The 26260-nt window shown below is 38.6% G+C and overlaps 1 protein-coding gene across 7 annotated transcripts in view; it reads left to right on the top strand.

Moving 5' to 3' along the window:
- Positions 1-26260, top strand: part of LOC122416546 (glycogen synthase kinase-3 beta) — a 71529-nt gene that overhangs the window by 34059 nt on the left and 11210 nt on the right. For 4 of the 7 annotated variants that reach the window (XM_043429615.1, XM_043429610.1, XM_043429609.1 and 1 more), the window contains exons 2-6: positions 19229-19419; positions 19989-20072; positions 21381-21491; positions 24365-24602; positions 24796-24989. In XM_043429615.1, the coding sequence (XP_043285550.1) occupies positions 19229-19419; positions 19989-20072; positions 21381-21491; positions 24365-24602; positions 24796-24989 (818 nt within the window). Of the gene's footprint in view, positions 1-12857; positions 14941-19207; positions 19420-19988; positions 20073-21380; positions 21492-24364; positions 24603-24795; positions 24990-26260 lie in introns of those variants that run through there. The other 3 variants (XM_043429614.1, XM_043429613.1, XM_043429612.1) reach the window with 2 other exon arrangements.

Genomic DNA, 26260 nt, shown 5'->3' with positions numbered 1-26260 from the left:
ACCAAGAGTTTCGAGAAATCGTAGTTTTTTTTAAATTTTTTCTCCAAAACCTGATCGAAACCGCTGCCAAGTTTCGATTCTGTTTTTTTTTCTGTCGAGTACCTAGAATGTTTATTTCGCGAATGAAAATATTATTTAACGACACAATGGAATGTGTAATATTGAAAGGTGGGAACGTCGCGAGGAACGAACGTGCGCGTTTCGATGTAACTTTATTTAAAATCACTAATTATACGTTGTTTCTTTCAACGTGAAATGACCCATATTCGAGCGAGCGTTTTAACCTTGAACGGAAACGTAAAATCGCGTTAGCGTTTCTCGTATCACGCGGAATTCTTTTCCTGCGACATTCCCTCGTTCGTCGCTTTCCCTTTGTTCACCTTTTCCTCTTGCTCTCAGCTGCGAATGCGTAAGAGAAGAGAACAAGAGCCGTCGTCTTGTCGTCGAGAATTTACCCCTTAACGGTACGGTGTTCGTTTCGGTTGACCCCGAAACTAGATTAATTAGGGAAGTCGCGACGAAAGCTCGTTACGCCTGATAAAGTCTTGACAGCAAAGGGACAAAAAAGGCTGCCAAGCAAAACACGCGCGTACACCGCGCGCGTTATAAATAATCGAGCGCTTCCGTTGCACATTTCTGTCCTGGAATAAGCATGTTTTAGGACGACTGAGTCACGAGAATGGCTGACAGGCGGCGCGAGCGTATGACAAAATCGGCTGGTGAAATACAACGCGAAACCGTGGAAATTCGTTAATTAATCGATCTCGGGCGTGAGCCTCGTATTGAACGATTACACACGGAGAAATTTTTATAGCAAAAATTACTATGTTTTTATATTAACGTCGGACCATATCGATATTATAACAATAACCGCTACAGAGTGTGTCAAATAATGCAAAAGTTTGGGGAACCATTACCACAGTCGATAGTAAAAAAAACGCGCTGTACTATATCAAAAATGAACACCGAGCGAATTTTTATTAAAAACTAGAGGTGTGCGGATATTCGAAATCACGAATTATTCGAGATTAATCGAATCGAATTATCCGATTCGAATATGCTCAATTCGAATCGAGTGCTCAATTATCAAACTGAAATATATTCATTCCTTATAAATTTTAAAAAATATTCAACAATTATTGAAAAAAAAATTATTTTCCTTTTCCAGTAATTCATGTGTTTGTTGGAATATTCATAATACATAGTTGAAAAAAACTCTCACAGTATTACTGTTTGATAATAATTAAATTAATTAAATAAATTAATATTTTGAGACTGATTGAGGGAATTACGTGATCTTGGAAGAAAAATAAATCAAAATGACAGAAAAAAAAATAAGTTTTTTAATTCTTTTTACAAGAAACTATTTGAAGCCCATCTTGCAATAAGGCTCGAAAATTTTGTTTTTTAACGGAGAATTTTGTGAATTTTTTTGAGAAAAATCGAAAGTGCCGCATTGAACGAAAAATTGCATACTTTCGTATTTTCCTTTTTGCCGCACTGAATTTTGCTCGACAACATAACAAAATTCATACGCCCACCAATTATACGAGGCGCTGCGAGTATAAACATGAAAATTAACTAGTGGCACATAGTAAAATTTCAAGCAATCGCTTCGTTCATAAGCGGTCTTTGTCAAGTAAATCTTTATCGAAAAGAAAATTTACTTCTTTTCGGACGGTGCGACTCAACGATACAAAAATCTTCGACATTTCACCAATTTGTCCAGTCCAATTCACCAATTTTTAAAATTTCACCAAAGACACCAGTGACATTCGGATATCGATGCATCGTTCGATGTAAGAATGTCACAGACCTAAATTTTGCCTGTCATACATAGTAAAGTTAGAGAGAACTGCTTTCGACATCAAAATTACTATGCACTTTGGTGAAATGTAATAGAGTGGCGATGTAGAACAGCGCTGTTACAAAACATAGCAAATTTTTCTATGTGTTCATCCGAAATATTCCGTATAAAAGTCTCTCCGTGCACATACGTTTTTATTCTTATGTCCTAAAGTCGGTGTTATTTCGCTATAATTCATTTCGCAGCTTCATTGAAGCTGATGTAGACGGAGAATTATTTAATTCAATGTGCAACGAAGAGCGCTGTCAATGTTTCACGGAGTTCCATCAAGTTTCATCGCTAAATAATTCAACGTTTAGATGCCGAAGCGCAAAAACTTTCCGCCAACTTTTTCTTACTTCATGAAATCAACGAAAATGCAATGATTTGCGGGAAAAAGTTATGACGACACGGTGACCGAGTTCGGGCTCCGCCGGAATTCACAGTCACCGCGAAATTACCGCGATCCTCCGCAAGTGCACTTTTTGGTGCAGCAACAGAACGCAATTTCGGTGTAACGTTGCCCCGGACAAGAGCGCGGGTTATTTGCGGTGGAGAAACAGGTGCACGAAAACACGACCTCATCCCCGTTTCGCTCGGCTCATTCTTTATCCTTTTTTGTCCTCTTCCGGTTCACAAGAAAAAATATTCTTTTTCGACACCTCGCTGCTTCTCTCCTCGAACCGCGTTCAGGGCTGCCCGCCCGGATGGACACGACGACGATCCACATTAGCGTTGCGATCCTCGCGGCTTAAAAGAACTTACTTTTTGCTTCGTTTACGCCAAACAACAGAATAAAAGTTCGGAATATCCGTCGTCGAAAAACCGTAAATATTATTTCCGCCTCTCCTGCTGTAAACGCTCGTAAAAAACAAAATTCCAGCTCTTCCCGATCGCCAATTAATTACTATATATTCGCTCACGAAACCGCTTTCTTTTTTTCATGTTTCTCGGAAAACTCGTTCTGTCGGAGCATCGAATGAAATACGAGTACTTTTTTTGTGTCGTTCGACGAAAACTGCGAGGTTCGCGAAACGGCGCGAGAGCGATTTTTCACGGCAGCGGTTAGCCGAAAGTTCCGAATTCGACATTTCGTTCACTCCGCCGTGCGCCCTCTTCCGAATTCCGTATCGAGTTAAGTTTAAACCTCTTTCGCGTTTATTTTCTTCCTCCTCTTTGAAAGCTTTCCTTTTCATCGTCGTTTCTAGTTTCCTCATTAATTTCGAGGGCTACCTCCGTTCCCCTCCAATCCCGGCAACATCGAGCCCGAATCACCGAGCAGATTAATTAATTCGCGGTGCATCAGCAGCTCGGGCTTTCTCTCTTTATTCTCGGCTTTTTGTACAAATACCACAGCACTTGAACGAATTTCGAGCAAGTTTTGAGGGAGCTGGACAGAAGCCAGTTGAGCTCACAAGCAAAAAGGAACGAGCGGAAAATGGCGGGGAAAGAGGAAGAGAAATTTCTCCGAAATATGCCTGTAGCTTTTGTGAAATTCGCGAGAAACGATGACGGCTCGTGCACTCCCCGATTCAGAGTATATAGCTGTAGTGTGAACGAACTCGCCATCTCGACGTGTATCTGCGTCGCTGTACTTTTTCAAGTGCTGCAAACATTGTGAGAATCGGAGGAGTCGTCGCATTATAGCCAAATCGCTGCAAACAGAGCCGAATTACGGTGTATCGTTGTTCAGCAACGGAGAAACAAACACGCTACGCCTTCGAGCGCGTACGTGACTTATTTGGCGAGTTTGCAGCTCCAACAATATTGATACATCGGTGCGCGTGCCTCTTGCAACAATGGAAAAACCAAGAGCCATTTTTCCAGTGAGCAAATAGTTTTATCGCATGCCGGAGCCAGTTTAACTTACTCGGGGGCTTTTTCAAAGATGTGGGCAACATTCGCGACTCCAAATATTGAATAAAATATCAACTTCGCTCGTTAACCCATTAAGGAGGGTGGATCACGAAATAAAAATGATCAGAATTTGATGAAATTTCGTGATAACATTCTTTGGCATCGAGTATACAAATACAATTTTTTTCAAATTTCTTTACCACATGATTATCGCATAATTGAGGGTTAAATCGAACTTCTTATGCACGAGATGTATGTAAACTCTATGCTTACACACGTGAACTTTAGTGTTTAATTACTGGAGAGCTATGTGGCAGAAAAATCTAAAAAAATTTATATTGTCTTATATATTTTTAAAGAATATATTTACCAAATTTTATGAAATTCTTATCATTTTGAAATTTTTAATATTTTTAACATGGGTTAGCATGGCAACATTGTATCGTCGCGATCATCCACCCTCCTTAAGGTAAATGGGCGACGGCCACGTGATTTTTGGCGCAGCTATATTTTTCGAAAACTTCAAAAGTGAAAACAATAATTTTATTATTTTAGAAATATAATTGGTAAAGGATTTTTATATAATTTTATATAATTTTATTATTAAAAAAAAACGTTTGAAGAGTTCATTTTTACTAGCGTGGTGCAGCAGCTGCCGCTGCTGTTGATGTCACACTGTCAGTTTTGTTTACAAATTTTATAGGTTATGAAGTGAGTTTACTGTCCAAAGTAGTATTGCAGTGGAGAAAAATGAAAAAATGGACACTCAAAAAGTTTACCGGGATAAAAATCGTTTTGTAAAAACTTACAAAAAAACGTGGCGGAGCAAACGAACGACAAAATATGACCAAAAGGTCGAACTAACGTCACACATGTGAACGTATATTGAATGCAGAGTTGCCAAACGTCACCGACTCATTTGTCGTCTAATCCGAATGATTTCTCATCACATATTTTTTCATATTTCAATCGATTATCAATAGTAAGGTTAAAAAATTAAAATACTCGTGTATTCTTAAATATCCACGAAATACAAGGATCGATTTTTTTTTTTTTGCGAAATCTTGGATAGAACTAATGAAAAAATTCAATAACTTTTCATGTGTGTACGAGACTTCTATGTGCCGGAGTTACAAGTATCAGAGAAAAGTCGATATTCAATAATTAATTCGTTACTAAACTACACGGTAACTAACGCGTAATCTTGGATAGCGAATATTCACCCATCTCCCTCAATGCGCAAAACTACAATTTTGGACACGCAATTTCAAGTGAACAATTTCAATGGAGGAACAAAAGAGAAATTCTTCAAAATCTCAAAAACAAAAAAAAATAAAATTCTCTATTATCGTCCACCTCACTGTGATGAGTACTGGATAACGCGGTATTATTTATGAACAGTGACAGAGTAACGATTATGTCATGCCTTCGATCCGTTGTAATTTTTTGTTTGTGGCATAATAAATGGATTCATAATTTTTTTCTCAAAAGATCTCAACGTTACGAAAAAATTTTATAGGACAAAAAGTATTTCGAATCATCCAAAGAATACGTGTGATTTATTTCCGAATTTTTTTAATTTTCCAAAAAATTGTCGAAATTCAAAAATTCAAAAATAGCTAGAAAATTTTTGAAAAAAAATCACACGTGTTTTTCGAATGATTCTAAACGCTTTTTGTTGCATACAATTTTTTCTTTAAGTTGATACTTTTCGAGAAAAATAATAATGAAAATTTACATCATGCTGTTTGGCAAAAACCGCCATCCTAGAGAAACTGATAGGGGAAAAAAGAGTTCATAACCAGCGTTCTGGAAAGGTCAGACATTAAGGACACCTTTGCTGGCAATAATATTGTTATTAAAGTGCAGCATCAATAACGAAAATCAATTTGAAAGAAAAAAAAACGTCAAAAATTCTTGTCTTTTTAATTAAAAAAAGCAAAAATAATAAAGATTTTGATTTAATTTAACAAAGTAAATGCCAGATTCTGAAAGAGCACCCTCGAAAACCGCCTTCATGAGATTTTATCATAAAAAAGGTAACTTGGAACGATTTGCAAAAAAAGGTGAACGTACTCGATGATCTCGATATCGTTTGAACAATGATGTCGAAGAAGCAACGAAGTCGAACCGTTTGCAGTCGCAGGGCGAGCCGGCAGAGTCATAAACACGCATTTTTAATAGAATTGGAAAAACCTGCCGAGGTGTTTACCACGATAGAAGAGTTATGTACGATGAAAATAATTCGTGAGTAAGAATGAAGATTCGAAGAAATCGATCGCGCGCGTGATTGCGAGCATGTAAAATAATGTATGTGCTTCGAGCTCTCCTGCTTCGGGAAATTGGATATTCCGCGAATCGAAGCTCGCCTCGCTTAATCGACGCTCTTTAATTATTCGTTGACAACGCGGTGGGCACCGATCCAATCAGATTCCTGGGAATGAACACTCGCAAAGCATAATCAGCTGTCATTTTTTCGTGCACAGATGGATACCCGAATTATGCATCGGAGTCGTGTCGGCGGTCTCTCAAACACGATTTTTTGTCCGATTACACCGGTGAACAAGTCTGTTACCAGCGCGGTGGAAAAAAGACTCGCATGCACCAGCAGAATCCAACTACTTTATCGACCTTTGAGTAACTTCGTCGTTCGACTTTTGTTTCCCGATGAATCCGAGCTGTTGTCACGTCCCCCCTCCCTCCTTAAATCAAACGAGCAGAACACCGATTGGACTAAATTCGTTGAACGGTGTTTGGTAACAGAATATAAAAATCGTTTGAAATCAAACTTTTTAATGTGTACACATAAAAAGAGAATTTCAAAGCAGTTGAAATCGGCAGTGGAGTTGAAAATCGCGTGTTTCAATCTGCCATCGAGGCCCAATCGAAGTATTCATAAATTTATGTTTCTGGTTACTCAATGAAATGAATTCGAAGGCATTAACGTGCGTGTAGCGGAGAGTTAATTGAACGTACGATAAAACTGCAGGATATTTATAGACTGCTTTATTCGAGGTTGAAAAATTCTTATCGCCCGATTTGTCTCGTGCGATTGCTCGATTGCTCCTTTTGTCAGCTTGTCATACTGCTGGAGCAGCTGTTTCTTACTCGAGCCACGAATCGCAGAAAGAAATTGCGTGTTTTTCGTCATCAAGCGCCTCCGCGATTATAAGCGCTGAGAAATAAAACGAGCGGCTTGAACGTCATATCAAGTCTACGAGTAAATGATCCTCGGTGAATCGTCGCAGCTTGACACCGCAAGCTCGATCGTCCCGGGCTTAGAATCAAAAAGACGAAATTCCACTCTTCGTGCATGCGCGCGGACGAGCTCTGATACGCGCCCAAATAATGTTAATGTATATACGACCGTATGTACAAAGTGCTCGCACAAAGACCAGCTCATATTATCACTCGCAGAATTGACTACGATAACGACGTCGTCCCGCGGTATACATGCGAAATAAATCATGAAAATAGTCGACAGTAATAATCGTCACATTCCCCTGCTCGCGGGACACCAGTCTGGCGTTCTATTTTTATTTCTACGATCAATTGCGCTCGGGCTCCTCGCACAATTCAATCGATTTGCCGAGTAAAAAAACTAACGAACGCAAGCTCACTTCATTTTTGCATTCTCTATTGTACTCTTCGTATTTTCGTCATTAAATCGAGCTAAATGTGAACGAGTTGGGATGATGAAAAGTATGCCAAAAACTCCGGCGGAGTACACTTTATAAAGTAATGGAATATCGTCGTGAGCTTATTCCACCTCGCGATTCATCCATTCGACATAAAAATCATGCCAACAAATACGGAATTCTGCGCAACGTTTTTTTATTCAGTACTTATTTATTTTGTCAAATTGCGACGAGTGCGACAACAAGATCGACGACAAATAACATTCTCCTACCAGCAGCAGCATATTAAAAGCGAATGATCTGGAATGATCAGCTCGCACTTTTGCACGGAAATACTGCTCAGAGTAATATTACTGAGAGGTTCTCAGTGCGGCACTGATGATCCGTAGGAGTCAAGTCTCTCGTCGCGTTATTGACCTCGAAAGCTGTAATAACGGTTTTTCTTTACTAAATCGAGCGAAAGTAGCATCTCATTTCCTCCGCCTACAGATCTCAATATACAGCTCGTTCATCCACCTCATAACTCGCCTATTATGCATCGTAATAAAAATATAAATGGCCACTGAGACGTCTGAAGAAAATTTTCGACATTCAGTTAATTACGTACAAAGAAATGCATTAAGGTAGCTCTGTACTTTTGTTAAAATCTTGAGAACCGGTTGAAATTTAAATATGGAGTAAAAATAACCTTCGTGGAGTTACTATTAAAATTTTGATTCGATTCATCGTTTAGTTTTCGAGATATTCGCCGTTAAAAATGGGTCGTTTTGTGCGCGATTTTTATACCTAACGCGCGTCACTGAATGTTTACATTTTTTATACCAAAGCGAAACGAATCGTCGTGTGTTCAGTATTATTGTGGGATTAATATTCTAAAAAATTGGAATTTTTGAGCATCCAGTTTCGGAGATATCGACTGATGTTAATTTTACGTGACGCGGAACGGCGGCATGACCAGCTGTGACGACGCGGCCAACTGACACCCGTAATACAAAACAATATGAAAGCTTTTTTCTCAAATGCTCGACCACCTTTCTCGATTGAATTGCCATTCGAATACTTTTTAACTTCTTTTGCGAGGAATAAATAAAAGATTTCGGGAAACACTGAAATTTTGACGCTCGACGCACAGTAATTAATATTGGAGAATGACGTTGTCGTCACGGTGACAGCGCGACTTTCTGTGTGTGTGTGAAGGACCTATTTCGTACACGCGGCGTGATTATGTAGGACAAGCAGAGTGTACAAGCTTTGACAAAACTGTGTAGCCGGCAGCATCTTATAAACATCAGATTTCATTGTACGCCACACAACAATAATTACTATTAAGAGTATGGATCAGTCGACTAACCTCACTTGGAATTTTCGAAATCGAAATTCTTTGAGACAGTTTGATCGATTAAAAAAAGGCTCTGTCAGCCTGCGCAGAACGATGGCAAAAATCGACTGACAGAGCCTTTTTTTAATCGGTCAAATTGTGTCAAAGAATTTCGATTTCGAAATTTGCAACTATCTCTCTCGCACTCACGGTTGCGATATACCAACTGATCCATCCTCTTAAGGAGTTTCGGTACAGGCGATACAATGTTGCCATGCTAATCCATGCTAAAAAAATTAAAAAATTCAAAAAGTTCAGTATTTTATAAAATTTGGTGAACATATTCTTTAGTGCCAAATTTGACGACACAAATTTTTTAAGATTTTTCTTCTACACAGTTATCGAGTAATTGATCACTAAAGTTTACGTGTATAAGCATAGCGTTTCCATATATATAGGTATACATTCCGGACATGAGAAATCTGCTTTAATACGTAATTACTCGATAACTAAGTAGAAGAAAATTTTGAAAAAATTTGAGTTTTCGCACTTGATGTTGAAGAACATTATCACCAAATTTGATCAATTTCTTAATATTTTGACTTCTGTACCGAAACTCCTTAAGATGAGGCTGAAGTTTGCAACGTTGGAGTCCAACGAAATGATCTAAAAAAATTCTCCAAAAATTTCAATAATTCTCCAAATTCGTTTCCTGTCGAATTTCCAATTCGTACTTTTTCAACCTGCACTGATACTTTTTGAAATAAAAAATTGGTTTATTAAAAATGTTTTTTCCCTCATTTCGTTGGACTCCAACGTTGCAAACTTCAGCGTTGTCTATTAAGGAGGGTGGATCACGAAATAAAAATAATCAGAATTTGATAAAACTTAACTGATATACAATTACAATTTTTTTCAAATTTTTTTACCACATGGCTGTCGCATAATTGAGCGTTAAATCGAAGTTCTTATGCACGAGATGTATAACTTTATGTATGTTAACTCTATGCTTATACACGCGAACTTTAGTGTTCAATTACTCGAGAACTATGTGGCAGAAAAATCTAAAAAATTTATATTGTTTTATATATATTTTGGAATTTTACCAAATTTTATGAAATTCTTATAATTTTGAAATTCTTAATATTTTTAACATGGTTTAGCATGGCAACATTGTATCGTCGCGATCCACCCTCCTTAAATTCGATCGGCCGAGAATGGAACGAGAGATTTATCAATCGCGATTGAAATTCCTGTCGAATGTAAAAGACGAAATTATTAATGATTCAATGATTTGTCAATTAATTATTTTCAGACAATTTTTTTAACTTTTTTCGTCTCGAGTCACGGTAATGATAGGCAAGTCATTCGCGCAGGTTTATAAAAGCAAAGAAAAACTGTCGATGTTTCTAAGCCCGACCCTGGATAAGCGGGGTAGTCATCTGGAAATTCTGCATTATGATGCAAAAAAATTTCATCTCGTTGCGGTATAATTATTGATATTAAATATCAAAATAACTAGTTTATCGATCGCCTTTTTTTTAAACTTCGTTCCAGCTTTGAGGCCATTCAATACTGTACGACACACATCATTTGCGAGCACCATTATCTCCGTCGTACGGAAATTATTCAGTAACAATAAATAAAATGAATTTTAAAAAACCATCGATTTTCACATACGAAGTCGTCCGGTTATGCCGAATTTTAATGAATAATTCTAGCGCTCCAGAGAATTGTCGCTCCACAGAATCAAATCCTCTGGACTTGTTCGATCGATTTTCAAATTTAGACAAGTAAAAAAGTTCTTAAATTCCGAAATCAAAAAACATTGATTCCCAATACAAATTTGGGGGGCCACTGTCCCATCGATTTATCAAAGTTTCCAGTCGAATTTGACTTTCGAAATTCGAACCGGGATTCCCTTTATAGAAGATACTCCGAAATGGATTTCAGTTATGATTTCAGAGTTGTTTTTTCACCGGCGATATACCGATTACTCCATGGGAGCCAATTTTTCCGTTCTGCTACTCAAATATTCCATTTGATAAGCCAGTGATTGATAAAAGAAAGCGATAAAGAACGCCTCAGTCGTTTGGCACAAGCAAATTCACAGAAAGCATAAATAGTGAAGAAGAGAGTCTGGGCGAGAGTGAAAAACGAAACGAATGAAAGGAGTAAAGAAGCGTCGAAAACTGAATAAAGGTCGGTATCGTCGCGGCGATAAGATACCAGACCGAGGCAGAAAAAGAAATGAATCGAATTGCGTCACACATCTGATTTACACTCGGGACTTTTTTCCTTCAACACTCGAGATTTTCCTCCACACAACTCTTCCATATTTAATCTCTACCTTTATGTCTGCAGCGCGTCGCTATTTACACGTCTATAAATACATTCGAACGGCTGAGCGCCTGTCGAACGCGCGACTCGATAGAGTGCCGCGCGTATCGCGTCGAAGGGCTGTCACGATGGAACTTTATTATGTTTATTAACTTTTTCCAATCGAGCAGATCATCGGATCTCTGTATATTATTATTAGAATGCGAACTAAAGGTGTGTAGTACGAGCTCGGAAAAAAATACGTATGAAAAGGAGTCGAATCCGGTTACAGGTCCATCGGGCTTGTTGTACCGTTACAATATCGAAGCGAGTGCGCAGAGGAACAAATCGTCGATCGCGATCGAAAAAAAAAACAACGCACCTACCGCGAGACCGTCGTGGAAAACGCGGTGTGGGACGAAGTTTCTCGCGCTGCGTTTTATCGCGATACCTGCTCTCGATATCCCATGCGCGCATACTCGATACGGGCGCGTTCTCAACGCGCGCACGCACGACGCAGACGACAGGCATTTATGTACAGTCCTTCAATGACGCGTGGCTGAATCTCGCTGTCGTTGGCTCCTTATCTCCTCTTTCTCTCTTTTTCTCTCTCGCATTAAACGACTAAATATAGCACGAACCGTTAACGCAATTTTCGAACGCTCTTCGAAGCTTTGCGATATTTCATTGTATCACACGCGCCTCCGTGGCGTGTCACGAGATTCCGCCATTCTTTTCATTCGCCCCGTCATGTCGTCAGGCAACAAACACGAGTCGAATCAAACAAATTGAAATCCAACAGGCAACGGTCGTTTAAAAATTCGATGATTTTCGTTCCACTGTTTCATCAATTATTTTATAACGCGGTGGAGTCGATAAAGTTGACGAACGATAACGATTTCCAAGATCTCTAGACTGCAAACTGAAGAAACGATCGCTCTCATTGTAATAAGAATGGATGTGTTTGTTACGCGATGATGAAGCTACAAAATAGAGTGTAATTCGAGATGAAAGTGATGAAGATCTTTTCTCGATTTATTTTCCGCGCACCGAGATCGGGCATTACGATTGTTTCTTATTTATTGTTCGATTAATCCTGATTATTCGTAATGAGCTGGGAGATGACGAGCAGGCGCTACTTTCTTTCTCATTGCGGCGCAGTCCGCGCACACATGCTCGAGTATCAGTGTGCAAATTGTGGGTATTGATGCGCGTTCGTGTGTATGCTCCGCGGGGGAAAAAACGTCGAGCGCTGGACGACGAAAGATTATTTTTATTTTCTCTTTTCCACGTCGACCTTTCGACGATCCTGGTGCGATTTCTATTTTTAAACAAATATCTCGGAGAACATTATTCTTTGTTGGATTCGAGCGCTCTCCTTTCTCGTCGCTTCGTACACGCTGGAATAAATCGTTGAACGGAAGAGCGCCGTTGTCGCTGTGAAATTGCGTACGTGGTTTTCACTTACGCCACCGCGAGCTCGCGCCAATTTCCGATCCCCATTTCCCGCGAATTCGGGGAGGGAGGTTGATCGCTTATGAACGAAGATGCGCGGGGAGAAGGCGAAATGCGCTCTGCGAGGATGTTTCACGCTCACCGAGCCTGCAAAGCTTTCCATACACTGCGAATCTCTTTTTATGTCTGCGCGAACGAGCATGCGGCGGTTTCTTGCGATACGCGCATACGTGATATTTTTTTTCGCTCTCGCCCAGCCTCATCGCCTCGAGTTCCTTTCCTGCGTATTCGCGATCCGCGCAAAAGAGCTCTTCCCGAGTACTAGCGAAACGAGCGCGAAAGCACCGACAGAACCGCGAACACACGTACGAGAGAGATAGATCCGATGGCCGCGTGAGGTAATGTCGCTCCTCGTGTATTAGTCGCGTGCCGGCCTGCCGCGAAACAACAAGTCTCTTCGCGGCTCCCGAGCTCTCTGCACCTTCCTATACAAAGCTGCTGCTCACACGCGTCCTCGTATTTACACAAACTCACTTGGACTCTCGTACGCTCCTTTCCTCGCCTCTCTGTTATTTCGACGCAACAAGTTTTCGCGGGCGCGAACGAATAACACAACTGTTGGGAAAACTCCCCTCGCCGTCCGGATCTCGCGAGATCGATGATCAATCGAATTCCTGGTGCTTCTTCGCGCATTCGGGTTTCGAGTCGACGAGAGTGTTTTTACTGCGTGCTCGGCCGCGAGGAACTTTGAAACGAGTGATAAATTCGCGTTCCACGAGATTTTTCATGCTTCTTTGAGCTCTTCGAAATGATCTCGATTATTCGACAGTGTTCTCTGTTCGCGTACCGCTTTCTCATCCTGCTTCGTTGATCGGGTCCTCGCTCGAGATTCTCTTGGTCTCTCTCTCCCTTTCGCGGTCTCGAGACGAGAGCGTCACTCCCCGGGAATCGCGTGTGTCGGTACAGGCGTGACACATTTGCTATTTCTCGATCGAGGAAGAGAGAAGAGGCGAATAGACACGAAGCAAAGCCACAGACGAGTCTGTGAGGTGGGACGGAACGAGAGTGCAAAGTGTGCTCCAAAAGTATCTTCGTATCTAGCCAAGAACTTGTATAATAACTCTCCAAACTGGCTCGAACCGGCGTGACGTCCACTTGGATGGATCGATCAACGGCATCAACGGAGCTTTCGAACGAGCGTTCATTAAACATCGCTGACGGTTTGATTTTGTTGTTCGATTATCGAGCTGCGATTTCAAATGTGCCGCGATTTTGTTGAAACGTCGAGTGCACCGGTGTGCAACTTTTTAATTCGTTCTATCAAATGCTGGAGAAATCGAATCCCCGTCTGTTCGATTCTGCTTAAAAATCGAATTTGTCATTATTTCGAATGAGAATCCCGCGATAGATGCTGCGCTGCATGAACGTGGAACCTCGAACCCGAGAGCGTAAAGAGACAGTCGACAATATCGTGGTGCGACGAGAATAATAAAAGGAACCATCGACTCATCGAGATCTCTCACTTTTATACACGAACGCGATATATGAAAACATAGAAAAGTGCTTAAAAATGAAGACTTTCCAATTGAAAATAGAGTGAAGTAAGCTCAGCACGATCGCTCGCATCGTCGAGGCGCTACGAGTGAAAATCGGTCAACGTGATTTATCACGAACACCGAGTTCGCGAATATAATGGACAATTGGGCCAATTTCGTGAGCAAGTTCACGGACACCTGAGAGAGCAAAGGTCTGTCCGTTAGCCCGGGACAATCCCGTTTGCCGTTATTGTCCGGGGCCCAAGGTCCTCCCTGGCACATGACAGATTAAATCGAGTCTTCGAACGCGGGCACAGCCCGAGAGAGAATGAGATAAAATGAAGAGGAATACGAGATACCGAGACGAAGAGCTTGAACTGGGGAGCAAAGCGGCATCTCCGAGTGTTAAACTGTATGTAAACATACACAAAAACACTTAGATTACACGTCCGTGTATTATTTCGTATTTCAATTTCTCGTTAGAGCTCATTGCTGCTACGCAATCGGCAGTTGGTTATGAGGCACGTGAATGGTTAGCGTCAGTTTCGTGCGATCCTGCGGCGGGAGAGCGGGGTCTTGGGGCGCACGAGAGAGGAGCCACTTTGAACGGTTATTCGAAAAATGAGATTTTGTGAGTGAGCACGAGTGACGAGAATTTTAAAATTTACGCTGACGAAGTATTCAGACTGATATTAGTTATACCGACGCATATTTCGAAGGCGTTGAGCGCAGTTGAGAGATAAAAAGAAAGATCAATCATGGCGCCTTCGAGTGCACTCGATTGGTCCGAACCCTGTCAGTATGGGCGCTATGCTAAATTCTGTCCCGGTGGACAACAAAACAACAAATGTACAGCTACCGGTGGCGATCAGACCAAATCAAAAAGCGCTATTGACGTTACCGCCGACGAGGAAAACGTCAGTGCTTACAAAAAAATTTGCAAATTTTTAAGGAGATTCGCATCGAAGAAACGTGAGTACGATAATAATGCGGAGTAAAAATACAACGCGAGCTCATCTCTAGAGAGCTTCCGGCTTCCCGAACTTTCTAGCCCCTGTGCGAATTACCACCCGTACCCGCCGAATATTTACTTGGCCGCCCGATAACTCAGAATCCCTCTCTCTCTCTCTCTCTCTTGAAATTCGCTCCTTTATAACTTTTTGGAGAATCAAAATAGTCCTCGAAAATTACAATCGATCGGGGTATCGTACACAGAGAGACTTTTATACGAATATTTCGGATGACTACATAGAAAAATTTTCTATGTTTTGTAACAACGCTGTTCTACATCGCCACTCTATTACATTTCACCAAAGTGCATAGTAATTTTTATGTCGAAAGCAGTTCTCTCTAATTTTACTATGTACGACAGGCAAAATTTAGGTCTGTGACATTCTTACATCGAACGATGCATCGATATCCGAATGTCACTCGTGTCTTTGGTGAAATGTTAAAAATTGGTCAATTGGACTGGACAAATTGGTGAAATGTCGAAGATTTTTGTATCGTCGAGTCGCCCGTCCGAAAAGAAGTAAATTTTCTTTTCGACGAAGATTTACTTGACAAAGACCGCTTATGAACGAAGCGATTGCTTAAAATTTTACTATGTGCCACCAGTTAATTTTCATGTTTATACTCGCAACGCCTCATATAATTGGTGGGCGCATGAATTTTGCTAAAAGAAAAATACGAAAGTATGCAATTTTTTCGTTTAATCCGGCACTTTCGATTTTTCTCAAAAAAATTCACAAAATTTTCCGTTAAAAAACAAAATTTTCGAGTCTTATTGCAAGATGGGCTTCAAATAGTTTCTTGTAAAAAGAATTAAAAAACTTATTTTTTTTCTGTCATTTTGATTTATTTTTCTTCCAAGATCACGTAATTCCCTCAATCAGTCTCAAAATATTAATTTATTTAATTAATTTAATTATTATCAAACAGTAATACTGTGAGAGTTTTTTTGAACTATGTATTATGAGTATTCCAACAAACGTATGAATTACTGGAAAAGGAAAATAATTTTTTTTCAATAATTGTTGAATATTTTTAAAAATTTATAAGGAATGAATATATTTCAGTTTGATAAATAATTGAGCACTCGATTCGAATTGAGCATATTCGAATCGGATAATTCGATTCGATTCATCTCGAATAATTCGTGAGTTCGAATATCCGCACACCTCTAGTTTTTAATAAAAATTCGCTCGTTGTTCATTTTTGATATAGTACAGCGCGTTTTTTTTACTATGGACTGTGGTAATGGTTCCCCAAACTTTTGCATTATTTGACACACTCTGTAACGATTATTATTATAATATCGATATGGTTCGACGTTACTATAAAAACATAGTAATTTTTGCTATAAAAGTTTCTTCGTGTAAACAATATTCCAAATACAAGCTGTGCCCCGCGAACGCGTGTTTCTCGTTGACTAATATTTCGACGAAATTTTCCACACCGTTGATCCCACACACAGGCTTATTTATCTCTTGGCATAGGACTCTATTCTCGCGATCATTGCTTTCGAGATTATATGATTCTACCGATAAATAGTACAATTTTTTCGTCGAAAATTTCGAATGTTCGCAATCAACTGATTAGATTTTTATCAGAGGTGTTACATTCAGAAAATTAAAAAAAATCATGAAAGCTCGTTATAAGTGGAACTCTATTACAGAAGATTTTTCTGGCAGCTGGTATTGAAAAACAATTTAATTTTCATCAGAATCCAATGACTGTTTCGTAAACCACGAAGAACGACGCACGCGCTACTGGCCCTCGAACGCCGATCGATTAGTATCGATTTTCATCTGTCAAAGTGACAGAAGAATCGAAAGTTTATTTCGTTGGTTGACCGAGCGAAGAATCGTTGCGACCAGAGCGCAGTAATAATTGACTTGGAAAAGGTCTTTTTTGCGACAAATTCCGACGGTGATTTCCGGCCGGTACTGTGCTCGACGAAAAAGTGAAGAAAAATTGGATTCTCTCGAGTCCGTTATCCCGACCGATGAAGAGCAACGCACACGCGAGTCGCAGCAGTGTCTCCCATCACAATTGTACAGGTTAAGCCCTCGAAATTCTCACCAACGTTTAACGCGCCTCGAGGATCGTTTTCTAGGCTCCTCACCTTGAACCAATTATCGCTTTTTTCGTCTCCTATTCCATCAAATGCCAGAGAAACTCACCGAGGTCGAGCTCCGGCCTAACCCAGTCTCGATAAATTTTGGCAACGCTGGTTGTAGTTGTCGCGCGTACGCGCAGCGACAACTACAACTTCGTTCTAGATAAGATCCACTTTACGAGGAATTCGTTCACCCTGATTTCCGATCCGCATATCCGTTGCGAAACGCTCCTCGATTTCAATCTTCCGATCTCATTCTTATATTTCAAACTCATTTTAGATGTTTGGGCTGGGGCTCTCTGAGCTGAGATCCCTCACGCCTCGTTTCAGTCTCGAATTGACAGACTCTTCGGCCGCGTCCGGTGAAATTAGTCGACACCAAGTCCAGTAGTAGCAACAATTAAGAAAAAATTTATGACGCTGAAGTCTGCAACGTCGCAGTTCAACGAAATGATCTAAAAAAACTCTCCAACAATTCCAATAATTCTCCAGTTTCGTTTCCTGCCGAATTCCCAATTCGTTCTTTTTTCATCTACACCGATGTTCATTTTGTTCAACTCCAACGTTGCGAATTTCGGCGTCGTGAAAACGTGCACTTGTTAACATTTTTAACTCGTCATCGAATATAAAAAGATCGAACGAGATGGAAAAATGATAGTTTTAGAGTAAAACTCTTTTAAGAATAATCTATGCAAAATTACACTCCGGAGACTCAATTGAATTGTAATTTTTCTGAATGATTCGAGAGTCAATTCTGTGTTCAGTGAAGATTGAATTTAAAAAATTTTTTTTCTATCAATTTTCACGTACTTAAGTTTCGTTTACTACGTGCACGGCGCCGATCGTATCGAGCAGCCCAAGAATAATCAAAAGCTGTTTGTTCACTTGGCTTTTTTTGTTGAATTTTTGCGTTAGTCGAATGAGCAAGTTTCAAGGTCAAAAATTGGAATAACATTTGCACACGCGGATGATAAACACAGATGTGTATTGATATGTTCATAGACGATGCATGAATATAATTGCTGGTAAACGTTGAAGCATCGTTTCAAATGTCAGAGCACTATTTTCGGATAACGTAAACGCGACGTGTCGATTGCAAATTTTCATCAAGTTCGCGCGCTCGTTAATTAACCGGAACGAATCCCGAATGTCTTCCTTCGCGTATCCTGACGTCATTGCCGTAAAGGAACGGTCTACGAAGCTCTATTAGTTGTGAAAACAAATGATTTGAGACGAGAGAGAGGGAAGGAAGGCTGGGAGAGAGCTTGCACCTCGAGCACATGTGAGCGCACACCAAAATGTGTTCTATTTACGCGCTTTGCTCGCATGCACGCTCGACGAGCCGCAAGAGGTACGCGCAAAAATAGCTGAATCTATTTCGACCTCGAGTTCTCTTCGCCTTCTCCTCTTCCTCCTCCTTTTCATTTATACGTAACTCTGACTTACTCACGAGAATAAGCAGCAGCAGCAGCAGCAGCACCAGGAAACTTCCTCGAATGTGATTCGCGTCCGCGATGCGGTTCGTTCTCTTCCAGGTCATGATTCATCCTATTCCCCACTTAATCATCGACGTTGCGTGTGATCCTTGAAAAACTCGATTCCCCCATTCAGGTATAATATTCAAAGCGAGTCTGATCAATTGAAACATATCTTTTGTTTATCGCGAGAACAACTTGGTCATTCAATACTAATTGAGGAATAAGAACTTTGTGTTAATCGGAATAAGTGTTATTCCGATTAACACTTTTCCATGCTGAACGATGTGACTCCAGGGTTTCACCCGAAACGGTAATTCGTGTTTTATCCACTCAAAGGGAAAAACTTTCGGACGATTTTTCGATAGTTTATCGAAAAAAAAGGTTTCGAATGCCGTTTTATAAGCTTGCGGGCTCAAAAGACTCAACTGACACTCGAAATGATATAAAAGAACATTTTATTGCGACATCCTTCGATCCCGCACGAGCCGGAAACTCGTGAGCCGTCCATTTTTCACGAAGCAGCTTCCATTCTACTCCGGCATGACGTTTTTTTTTCTCGCTCACGTTTCTATTTTTTCTTTCTTCTTTCTTTTACTTTCGCTGTACTGTAGCGTTATGGTTTTTCCGATTGTTTCTATGGGTGGTGCAATGTACAATGCAGGCAAGGATGGCAGCAAAGTGACGATCGTCGTCGCAACACCCGGGGCCGGCTCCGATCATCCACAAGAAGTCTCGTACACCGACACAAAGGTCATCGGAAATGGCAGCTTCGGGGTCGTCTATCAAGCTAAATTGTGCGACACCGGTGTCATGGTCGCGATCAAAAAGGTTCTTCAGGATAAACGATTCAAGGTAATTTTTTCACCGATTATTACATTCCTTTGGAATATCAATGTTGAGAAAAAACCCAAAATATTCATCATTTTCTACCAAGTCAAACTCCATCATCATTTTTCACTTTCGCGAGACTCTTGTTTCCATGAAAATTATGTTCTCGCGGTTTTTTTCTTTATCATTAAAATCTTGTTAATTTAATACACAAATTATTCTATTTGTATATCAAGGGTCGAATTTTGGAATTTCGATGCTGGAGTTTCAGTCGTTAAAGTAGCAAGTTTTCAACGGTTTTGTATCGTCGCTGCAGTTCAACCGATAAAGCTTTTTTTTATTTAGAGTTTTTTCAATATTTCGTATCATGGCATAACTTCTGCTACAGATTGAATTTTCTGAGTATAAAAAAAAATTGGCAAATCACGATGATAAAAATTTAGGATATACACAGAAGTTTTGTGAAAAAATGAGTAAATTTCCAATAGTTTTCGATATTTTTTCAATGATTACTATCATGTAAGATTCGCAAGTCTCAAAAATAAAAGGCAAGTAACTAAAACGATATTTCAACAATTTTTTTATGATTACAGAACAGAGAACTACAAATAATGCGGCGCCTCGAGCACTGCAACATCGTCCAACTTAAATATTACTTTTACTCTAGCGGCGATAAGGTAATTGAACATTTTAAAAATACAAAAGCAATAAACGAAGTTTATAGACGGAACGATGAAGACGTAGACGATGAATTATGGAAATTTATGTTTACACTCACACACGTTCAATCAATCATTGCGATGACAGATCGAAGAGAATTGTTCGGAACCTATGCACGAAAGAAAAAAAAATTCCAATATTTCGTCCTTCTGCGTTATCACCTGTTTTTATTTTAATTTATGTCAAGTGAAACTCTAAAGAAATGAAAAGAACAACGAAATAATGTCTGATTTAGTACAATGCATGCATCATTGTTATGTTATTTTGTAGAACATCTTAAACGCGACTAATCCAGTTTTTCATGTGGACGTAAGTTGGAGCGTACCCAGTAGTTCGAGAATTATATTCCTATTACGATTCATGAATAGGCAGTCACGCTTCAGTAATGGAAAGAAAGATCAAATAGTGAATAAGTTCTTTTTTCCTTTGTTTAATAGATTTTTCATATTTTTTAGATCGCGAAGTTTCATTTTCATTCACAAACGTTCATGGGCACAGAAATCACCACCCCCGTGTCTGGAAATTCAATAATCTGAATTCGAAAATTCAATAACAAATGTTTTAGAGAAGCCTAACGAGTAAAAGACACGTTCAATTTTCTCTCAAAATATAATTTCCTCTCCATTATCAATAATATTTCAGGTATAAAATAATTCTTTCTTTTTCAACGAGAAATTAAAAGTCATATAGAGGTCGAACAATCAGTAGGCGACAAATTTCGGTGACACGATAAACGATAATCGTTGTTTCGTCGATGAAATGTATCGTTCGGGCAAAATTATTCAAAATAAAATAATACAAATAATGGATTTTGAGAACATACAATTGAACGTGTAAATTTAATAAAAGCCTGACGCAGCTTAACGCTAGATGATAGAGTACTGAGTGAGTGTTTTTATTTACTGAAATAATAAAATGTGTGTTTCGATTTGCGAGAAGACTAACGAACGTACTAAGATTTAAATTTTGATTGTGAGGATGAGAAAAGGAAGTTGAAAGCCACGAACAGCTTTATCAATGCCTGTAGGATACGCAAGACTTCGATAGAATCGGAAGATTTATAGTACACATTTGCATTGTCGCAAATGATTGGCGCCAGTAGATTATCTCCTCTAAATATATATTTAAATATTTTTTCTATTGTCTTCAACCTTGCCCATTTAATTTTTCGGTGCCCTCATCATGGCATTCAATTGATTTTGGCCAATCATTTGAACTTCTTATTTCACCATCTAATTGCTTCCCATTGGGGAAATATTTTTCAGAAGGAGGAGGTTTACCTCAATTTAGTGCTGGAATACATACCTGAAACCGTGTACAAAGTCGCTCGACAGTACAGCAAGAGCAAGCAAACGATACCGATACATTTCATAAAGGTGAGTCGACAACTAAAATTAACAAATCATTCTTTCGAAAGGTTTTACTAAACTTTGTTGGAATAATAAATAAATCGATTATATTACCAAATAGTTTTTTGAAAACTGTTTTAAATTAATCCTGAGATCGTAATGAACCCGTAGAATTTTTATTTTTATTTTATAAGACCGAAAAATGTCTTGAAAACTATTTTTTATTTATGATTTTGAATTTTCGCACGGAAACGCTGGCCGCCATGCTGTTTCGGTTTGCGACTTCACTCCGTTAATAAACAATACGACTGCGAAAGACCGAGTAACAAGATTTGTAAAAATAATGAGTTATAATATCTTGTGCCTTGATGCAATAGCACAAGTGTAAAAACGCCACAAAAATTGTGGATTCATCGGCACCATCAACGTATTTATCATTGGTAAATTTGTACTTTTTGCTTTTACAAAACCGTCTTCCATGATGTGATTTAATAAAATAAATGATAAAAAATTCACAAACGGGATAATGACTTGTAAAATTTCGAAATAACACAGAGAGCACGATAAAAATCTAAATTGTTTACTATCGGAGTGACGTCACGTTGGAATCCAGTAGGGCGGATGACGTTTTAGACATTTGAATAACAGGTTGTAAAAGACGGTTTTTAAAATTGAGTTATAAAATTTACATTGCATCTGTATGAATAAATATTGACGTTTCTCGTTTACTTTTCACGAAATCTATCATAAACATGCATTTTATATATATTAGGGTGGCGCAAAAAAATCGACTATTTTTTTTTTCAGGGTCCCCTATAAAAATATGTTAATTTATCATTTTTCAAGAGCCCCCTCCAAAAATCAGCTCAAAAAAATTTTTTTTAAAGGTCGCTCAAAATTTTTAAAAATTCCAAAAATGGTCAAAATTGGACTTTTTTTATTTAAAAAATTTTTTTGCTCAATACAGCGAAATTTTGTACAGAAAAAAAACCAATGAGTTTCTAATATGTTTAACTCAAAAAGGTCGCTCATAATTCATTATAATTTTTATATACTTTGCTTTTATTGCTTCGCGCGACCTTTAAATATTCATATTGATTGACAATTTGAATTTTGAGTTCCAATTAGTAAGATAATCGATGAAAATATACTACGGAACGGAGTAAAAATCGTATGTAGGTAATAGACCAGAAACACGGAAATTTATTTACCGGCGTAGCAAACCGTGTTTGAGCCTGCGCTATTTTTGTTTTTATTCAATTATAAAGTACTTGTTCGCAAACAACAATTCGAAGTACTTTTGTTGGTAAAATCTACTTGATAATTATTAAAACAAATTGTCACTCATTATGAGAGTCAATAAATGTTTTGATTAAACAGGCATGCTCTATTCATAATAACATTTGCTCTGCTAACTAGTTCTCGTAATTGTTTGAATTGTTTAAATAAAAATATCGACCTATTGTAAAATCATACCTTGTTACGTCAGATTTTTTCTCCATCTCATTGTGTATTTCTAACTATTATCTTACTTATTGAAAGTAAAAATTAAAATGAATAATCGGTATAAATATTTAAAGGTCTCTCGAAGCATCGAAAGCAAAGCATATAAAAGATGAAATTAATTATGAGCGACCTTTTAAAATGAATATTTTGAGTTAAAAATTTCAGAAACTCATTGGTTTTTTTCTGGACAATATTTCGGTGTATCGAGCAAAATAGTATATTACACACCTAGGGCAGGAAAATAAGGAAAGTCTCGGCTTCGCCTCGGCTGACAATTACATGTGATCTGAAACTTTCCTTATTTTCCTGTCCTAGGTGTGTAATATACTATTTTCTTCACAGTCGGTCGAAAGTATAACATTTCTGCGCTGTCAACACTGCACGCGCTTCATTTGTCTCAGCGGGAGCAAAGACTTTTTTCTGCATTCCGAAAGGGTTGACGTAATTATTTTTTTTATTTTTGACGTTTGACGTTTGAATCGATATTGCCTACGTGTTTTTTGAAAGGTTGTGTCTAGTCATCCGCAAACCGTACGAATAAGGTTATGTTATTCATTCGGAAATATGTTATGGAAATGTCATATTATTTCCAAGCACTATTATCAAAACAGCACTATACTGCTACAAATCCGAACGAATAACATACATTTATCCTTCCAGATAAAGTCAATGCGAAGGCCAAAAATAAAGTGACCAGACTGATAAAATGAATATAGTCGTTCAGAATCCCTTTTCATAAAGTAAGGTTGTGACACGTGAATTAGCTGTTCATTGTCATCGCTTTTCCGCGATTCCGATGGGTTCTCGTAAAGATCTATTTTCAGGTTCATAAGAATGCAAATATTCATATAAATTATCTTTGCTAATCTTGTTCTTTTGATGCCTGCCCCCCCCCCCCCCCCCCCCCCCCCAGCAATGTCGGGGCAGGCATCAAAACATTTTATATCGATAGATGCATATTTCGGAAGAAACGTACTTTCGACCGGCTGTGAAGAAAAATAGTATACACTACACGCGCAGTGCAGGAATATCAAACTTTCTGTCCTTGTAGTGTAATATACTATTTAAATAAAAAAAATTCAAATTTCGACTATTTTTGGAGAGAGCTCTTGAAACATGATAAATTAACATATTTTCATAGGAGACGCTGAAAAAAAAATGGTCGATTTTTTTGCGCCACTCTAATATACATATATATTTTTTTACATGGTATAAAATACCCTATTGAAGCCTATCAAATTAATTGAATCTGAAGAATAAATTCCTCTGGAATGAAATTAACGCAACATGATTTTTACCCGTCCTGATTCTTCATTCGATTTTTTTTCCAATTATTCAATGAGGCTATTTTCAGTGAGTTTTCATTTGTTTCAACGAATGTTGATTTTTTTCAGCTGTACATGTATCAACTTTTTCGTTCCTTGGCGTACATCCATTGGTTGGGGATTTGTCACAGGGACATAAAACCACAGAATCTACTTTTGGATCCAGAAACGGGCGTGCTGAAATTGTGTGACTTCGGTTCGGCGAAACATCTGGTCAGAGGAGAGCCTAATGTGTCTTACATCTGCAGTCGCTATTATCGCGCCCCCGAACTTATATTCGGTGCTATCGACTATACCACGAAAATCGGTGAATTGACAAAATCTTTTTCTATCGTCAAAAGTTTATATTTCCCGTTGTTTCATTGGTTTTTTCTCAAATTTTTTTAAAATTTAAATAATTTTTTTTTTTTTAATCTTCTCGACAACGAAATTCTGAAAACGAATATCCATCCTGAGCTTGTAAATTTCTTCTAACCCTGTAAATTTTTCAAATTATTCAGATGTCTGGAGTGCGGGTTGCGTCCTGGCGGAGCTTCTGCTCGGTCAACCTATATTCCCCGGTGACAGCGGTGTTGATCAACTCGTCGAGATCATAAAAGTTCTTGGTACGCCATCGCGCGATCAAATAAGAGAAATGAATCCAAATTACACCGAGTTCAAATTTCCGCAGATCAAATCACACCCCTGGCAAAAGGTAATTCATAATCTCCGATTAAAATTCATTTTCGTTTTTCCTTTGTTTTATGGACAAGAGAATTGCGATATTCGACTACGGAAATCCTTTTAGTCAATTCCTAAAATTATTACTTTTTATATCATTCGTAGTGAAAAAAAAAAATCATTTATGTGATCAACAATAATTGGAATTAATACAATTAATTTCATCGTCTCGTCGTTTTAATGTTCAAGTTTTCCACTCAATTTTCGGCGTTTTACCTACCGTTATGCTAAAAAATAATGGCACAATGAAGCAAAATATCTTGCCATCTTAAACCTTATGAAAATTGTCAAACTTAAATAGTTTATGAATAACCACAATTCTCAACGAATTTTAAAGCTTTTTTTCGTTCCATGAGACAGGTGCGTAAGAATTTTAGTGCCAATTACGAATTCATCCATAATGATTACATTTTCATATGAAATAAAAAGTATCTTTCGCATTTGCAAATTGTACTGTTCTCACCGTCGATCATGTGTCATGAGTTCAGATAGCTGAGTGAAAAAAAATGTCTCCTATTTTGGGAAGGAAATCGATAAAAAATTGACTATGCTGCGACACCTCGAAAAAGTACTTGGTTCTTCATAAACCTTGAGGATTGAGAAATGTTTGAGACGGCAAAACTTGCACGCTCACCTTGTGCATTGATACTTTGCAAAGTTGATAAAATGTCACGGAAATTGAAGATCGTTTCCAACATTAAACTTCGTACCGCGTCCGAAAGAAATGGTCCATTATTGATCGGCATTTACCTACACACTCGAAATCCTCAATACCGTGATCGACATAATTTCATCAGAAATCCTGTTGTACTCGTGGTTACAGTATATGCTCCAACGAATGAGCGCGCCAAGGTGTACGACAAAGCACCAAAAGATTAGAGTAAGTGATTTCACATGGAACGTGTTACGAGTATGGCTGCCACGAATTATCGTTCAAGTATTTTACACATTTATCATATTTTTTTGGATTTATCTAAATTTCACGTTTGGCCCAATCCGCCTAACCAACACATCAACATCAACAACGAGAAAAAAGGACGCGCAGGCATTGGAACGACAAAGATCTTTGTCGCTGAATATTATTGCGACTGGATAGCGAAAAAACGTTTATTTTTCTCACGCACAAGGATTCAAAGTCCTGATACATGACACGGAGAAATCTTGCTATGTTGACGACTCCATCTTCTCAACCTTCCTGAGCCTCTAAAAACAAAAAAAAAACAATAAATATTAAAACCTCGAGCC

The sequence above is a fragment of the Venturia canescens genome, chromosome 9 (genome assembly GCF_019457755.1).
Source record: "Venturia canescens isolate UGA chromosome 9, ASM1945775v1, whole genome shotgun sequence".
In the NCBI taxonomy this organism is placed as follows: Eukaryota; Metazoa; Arthropoda; class Insecta; order Hymenoptera; family Ichneumonidae; genus Venturia; species Venturia canescens.
This window is presented reverse-complemented; position numbering and strand designations above follow the sequence as displayed.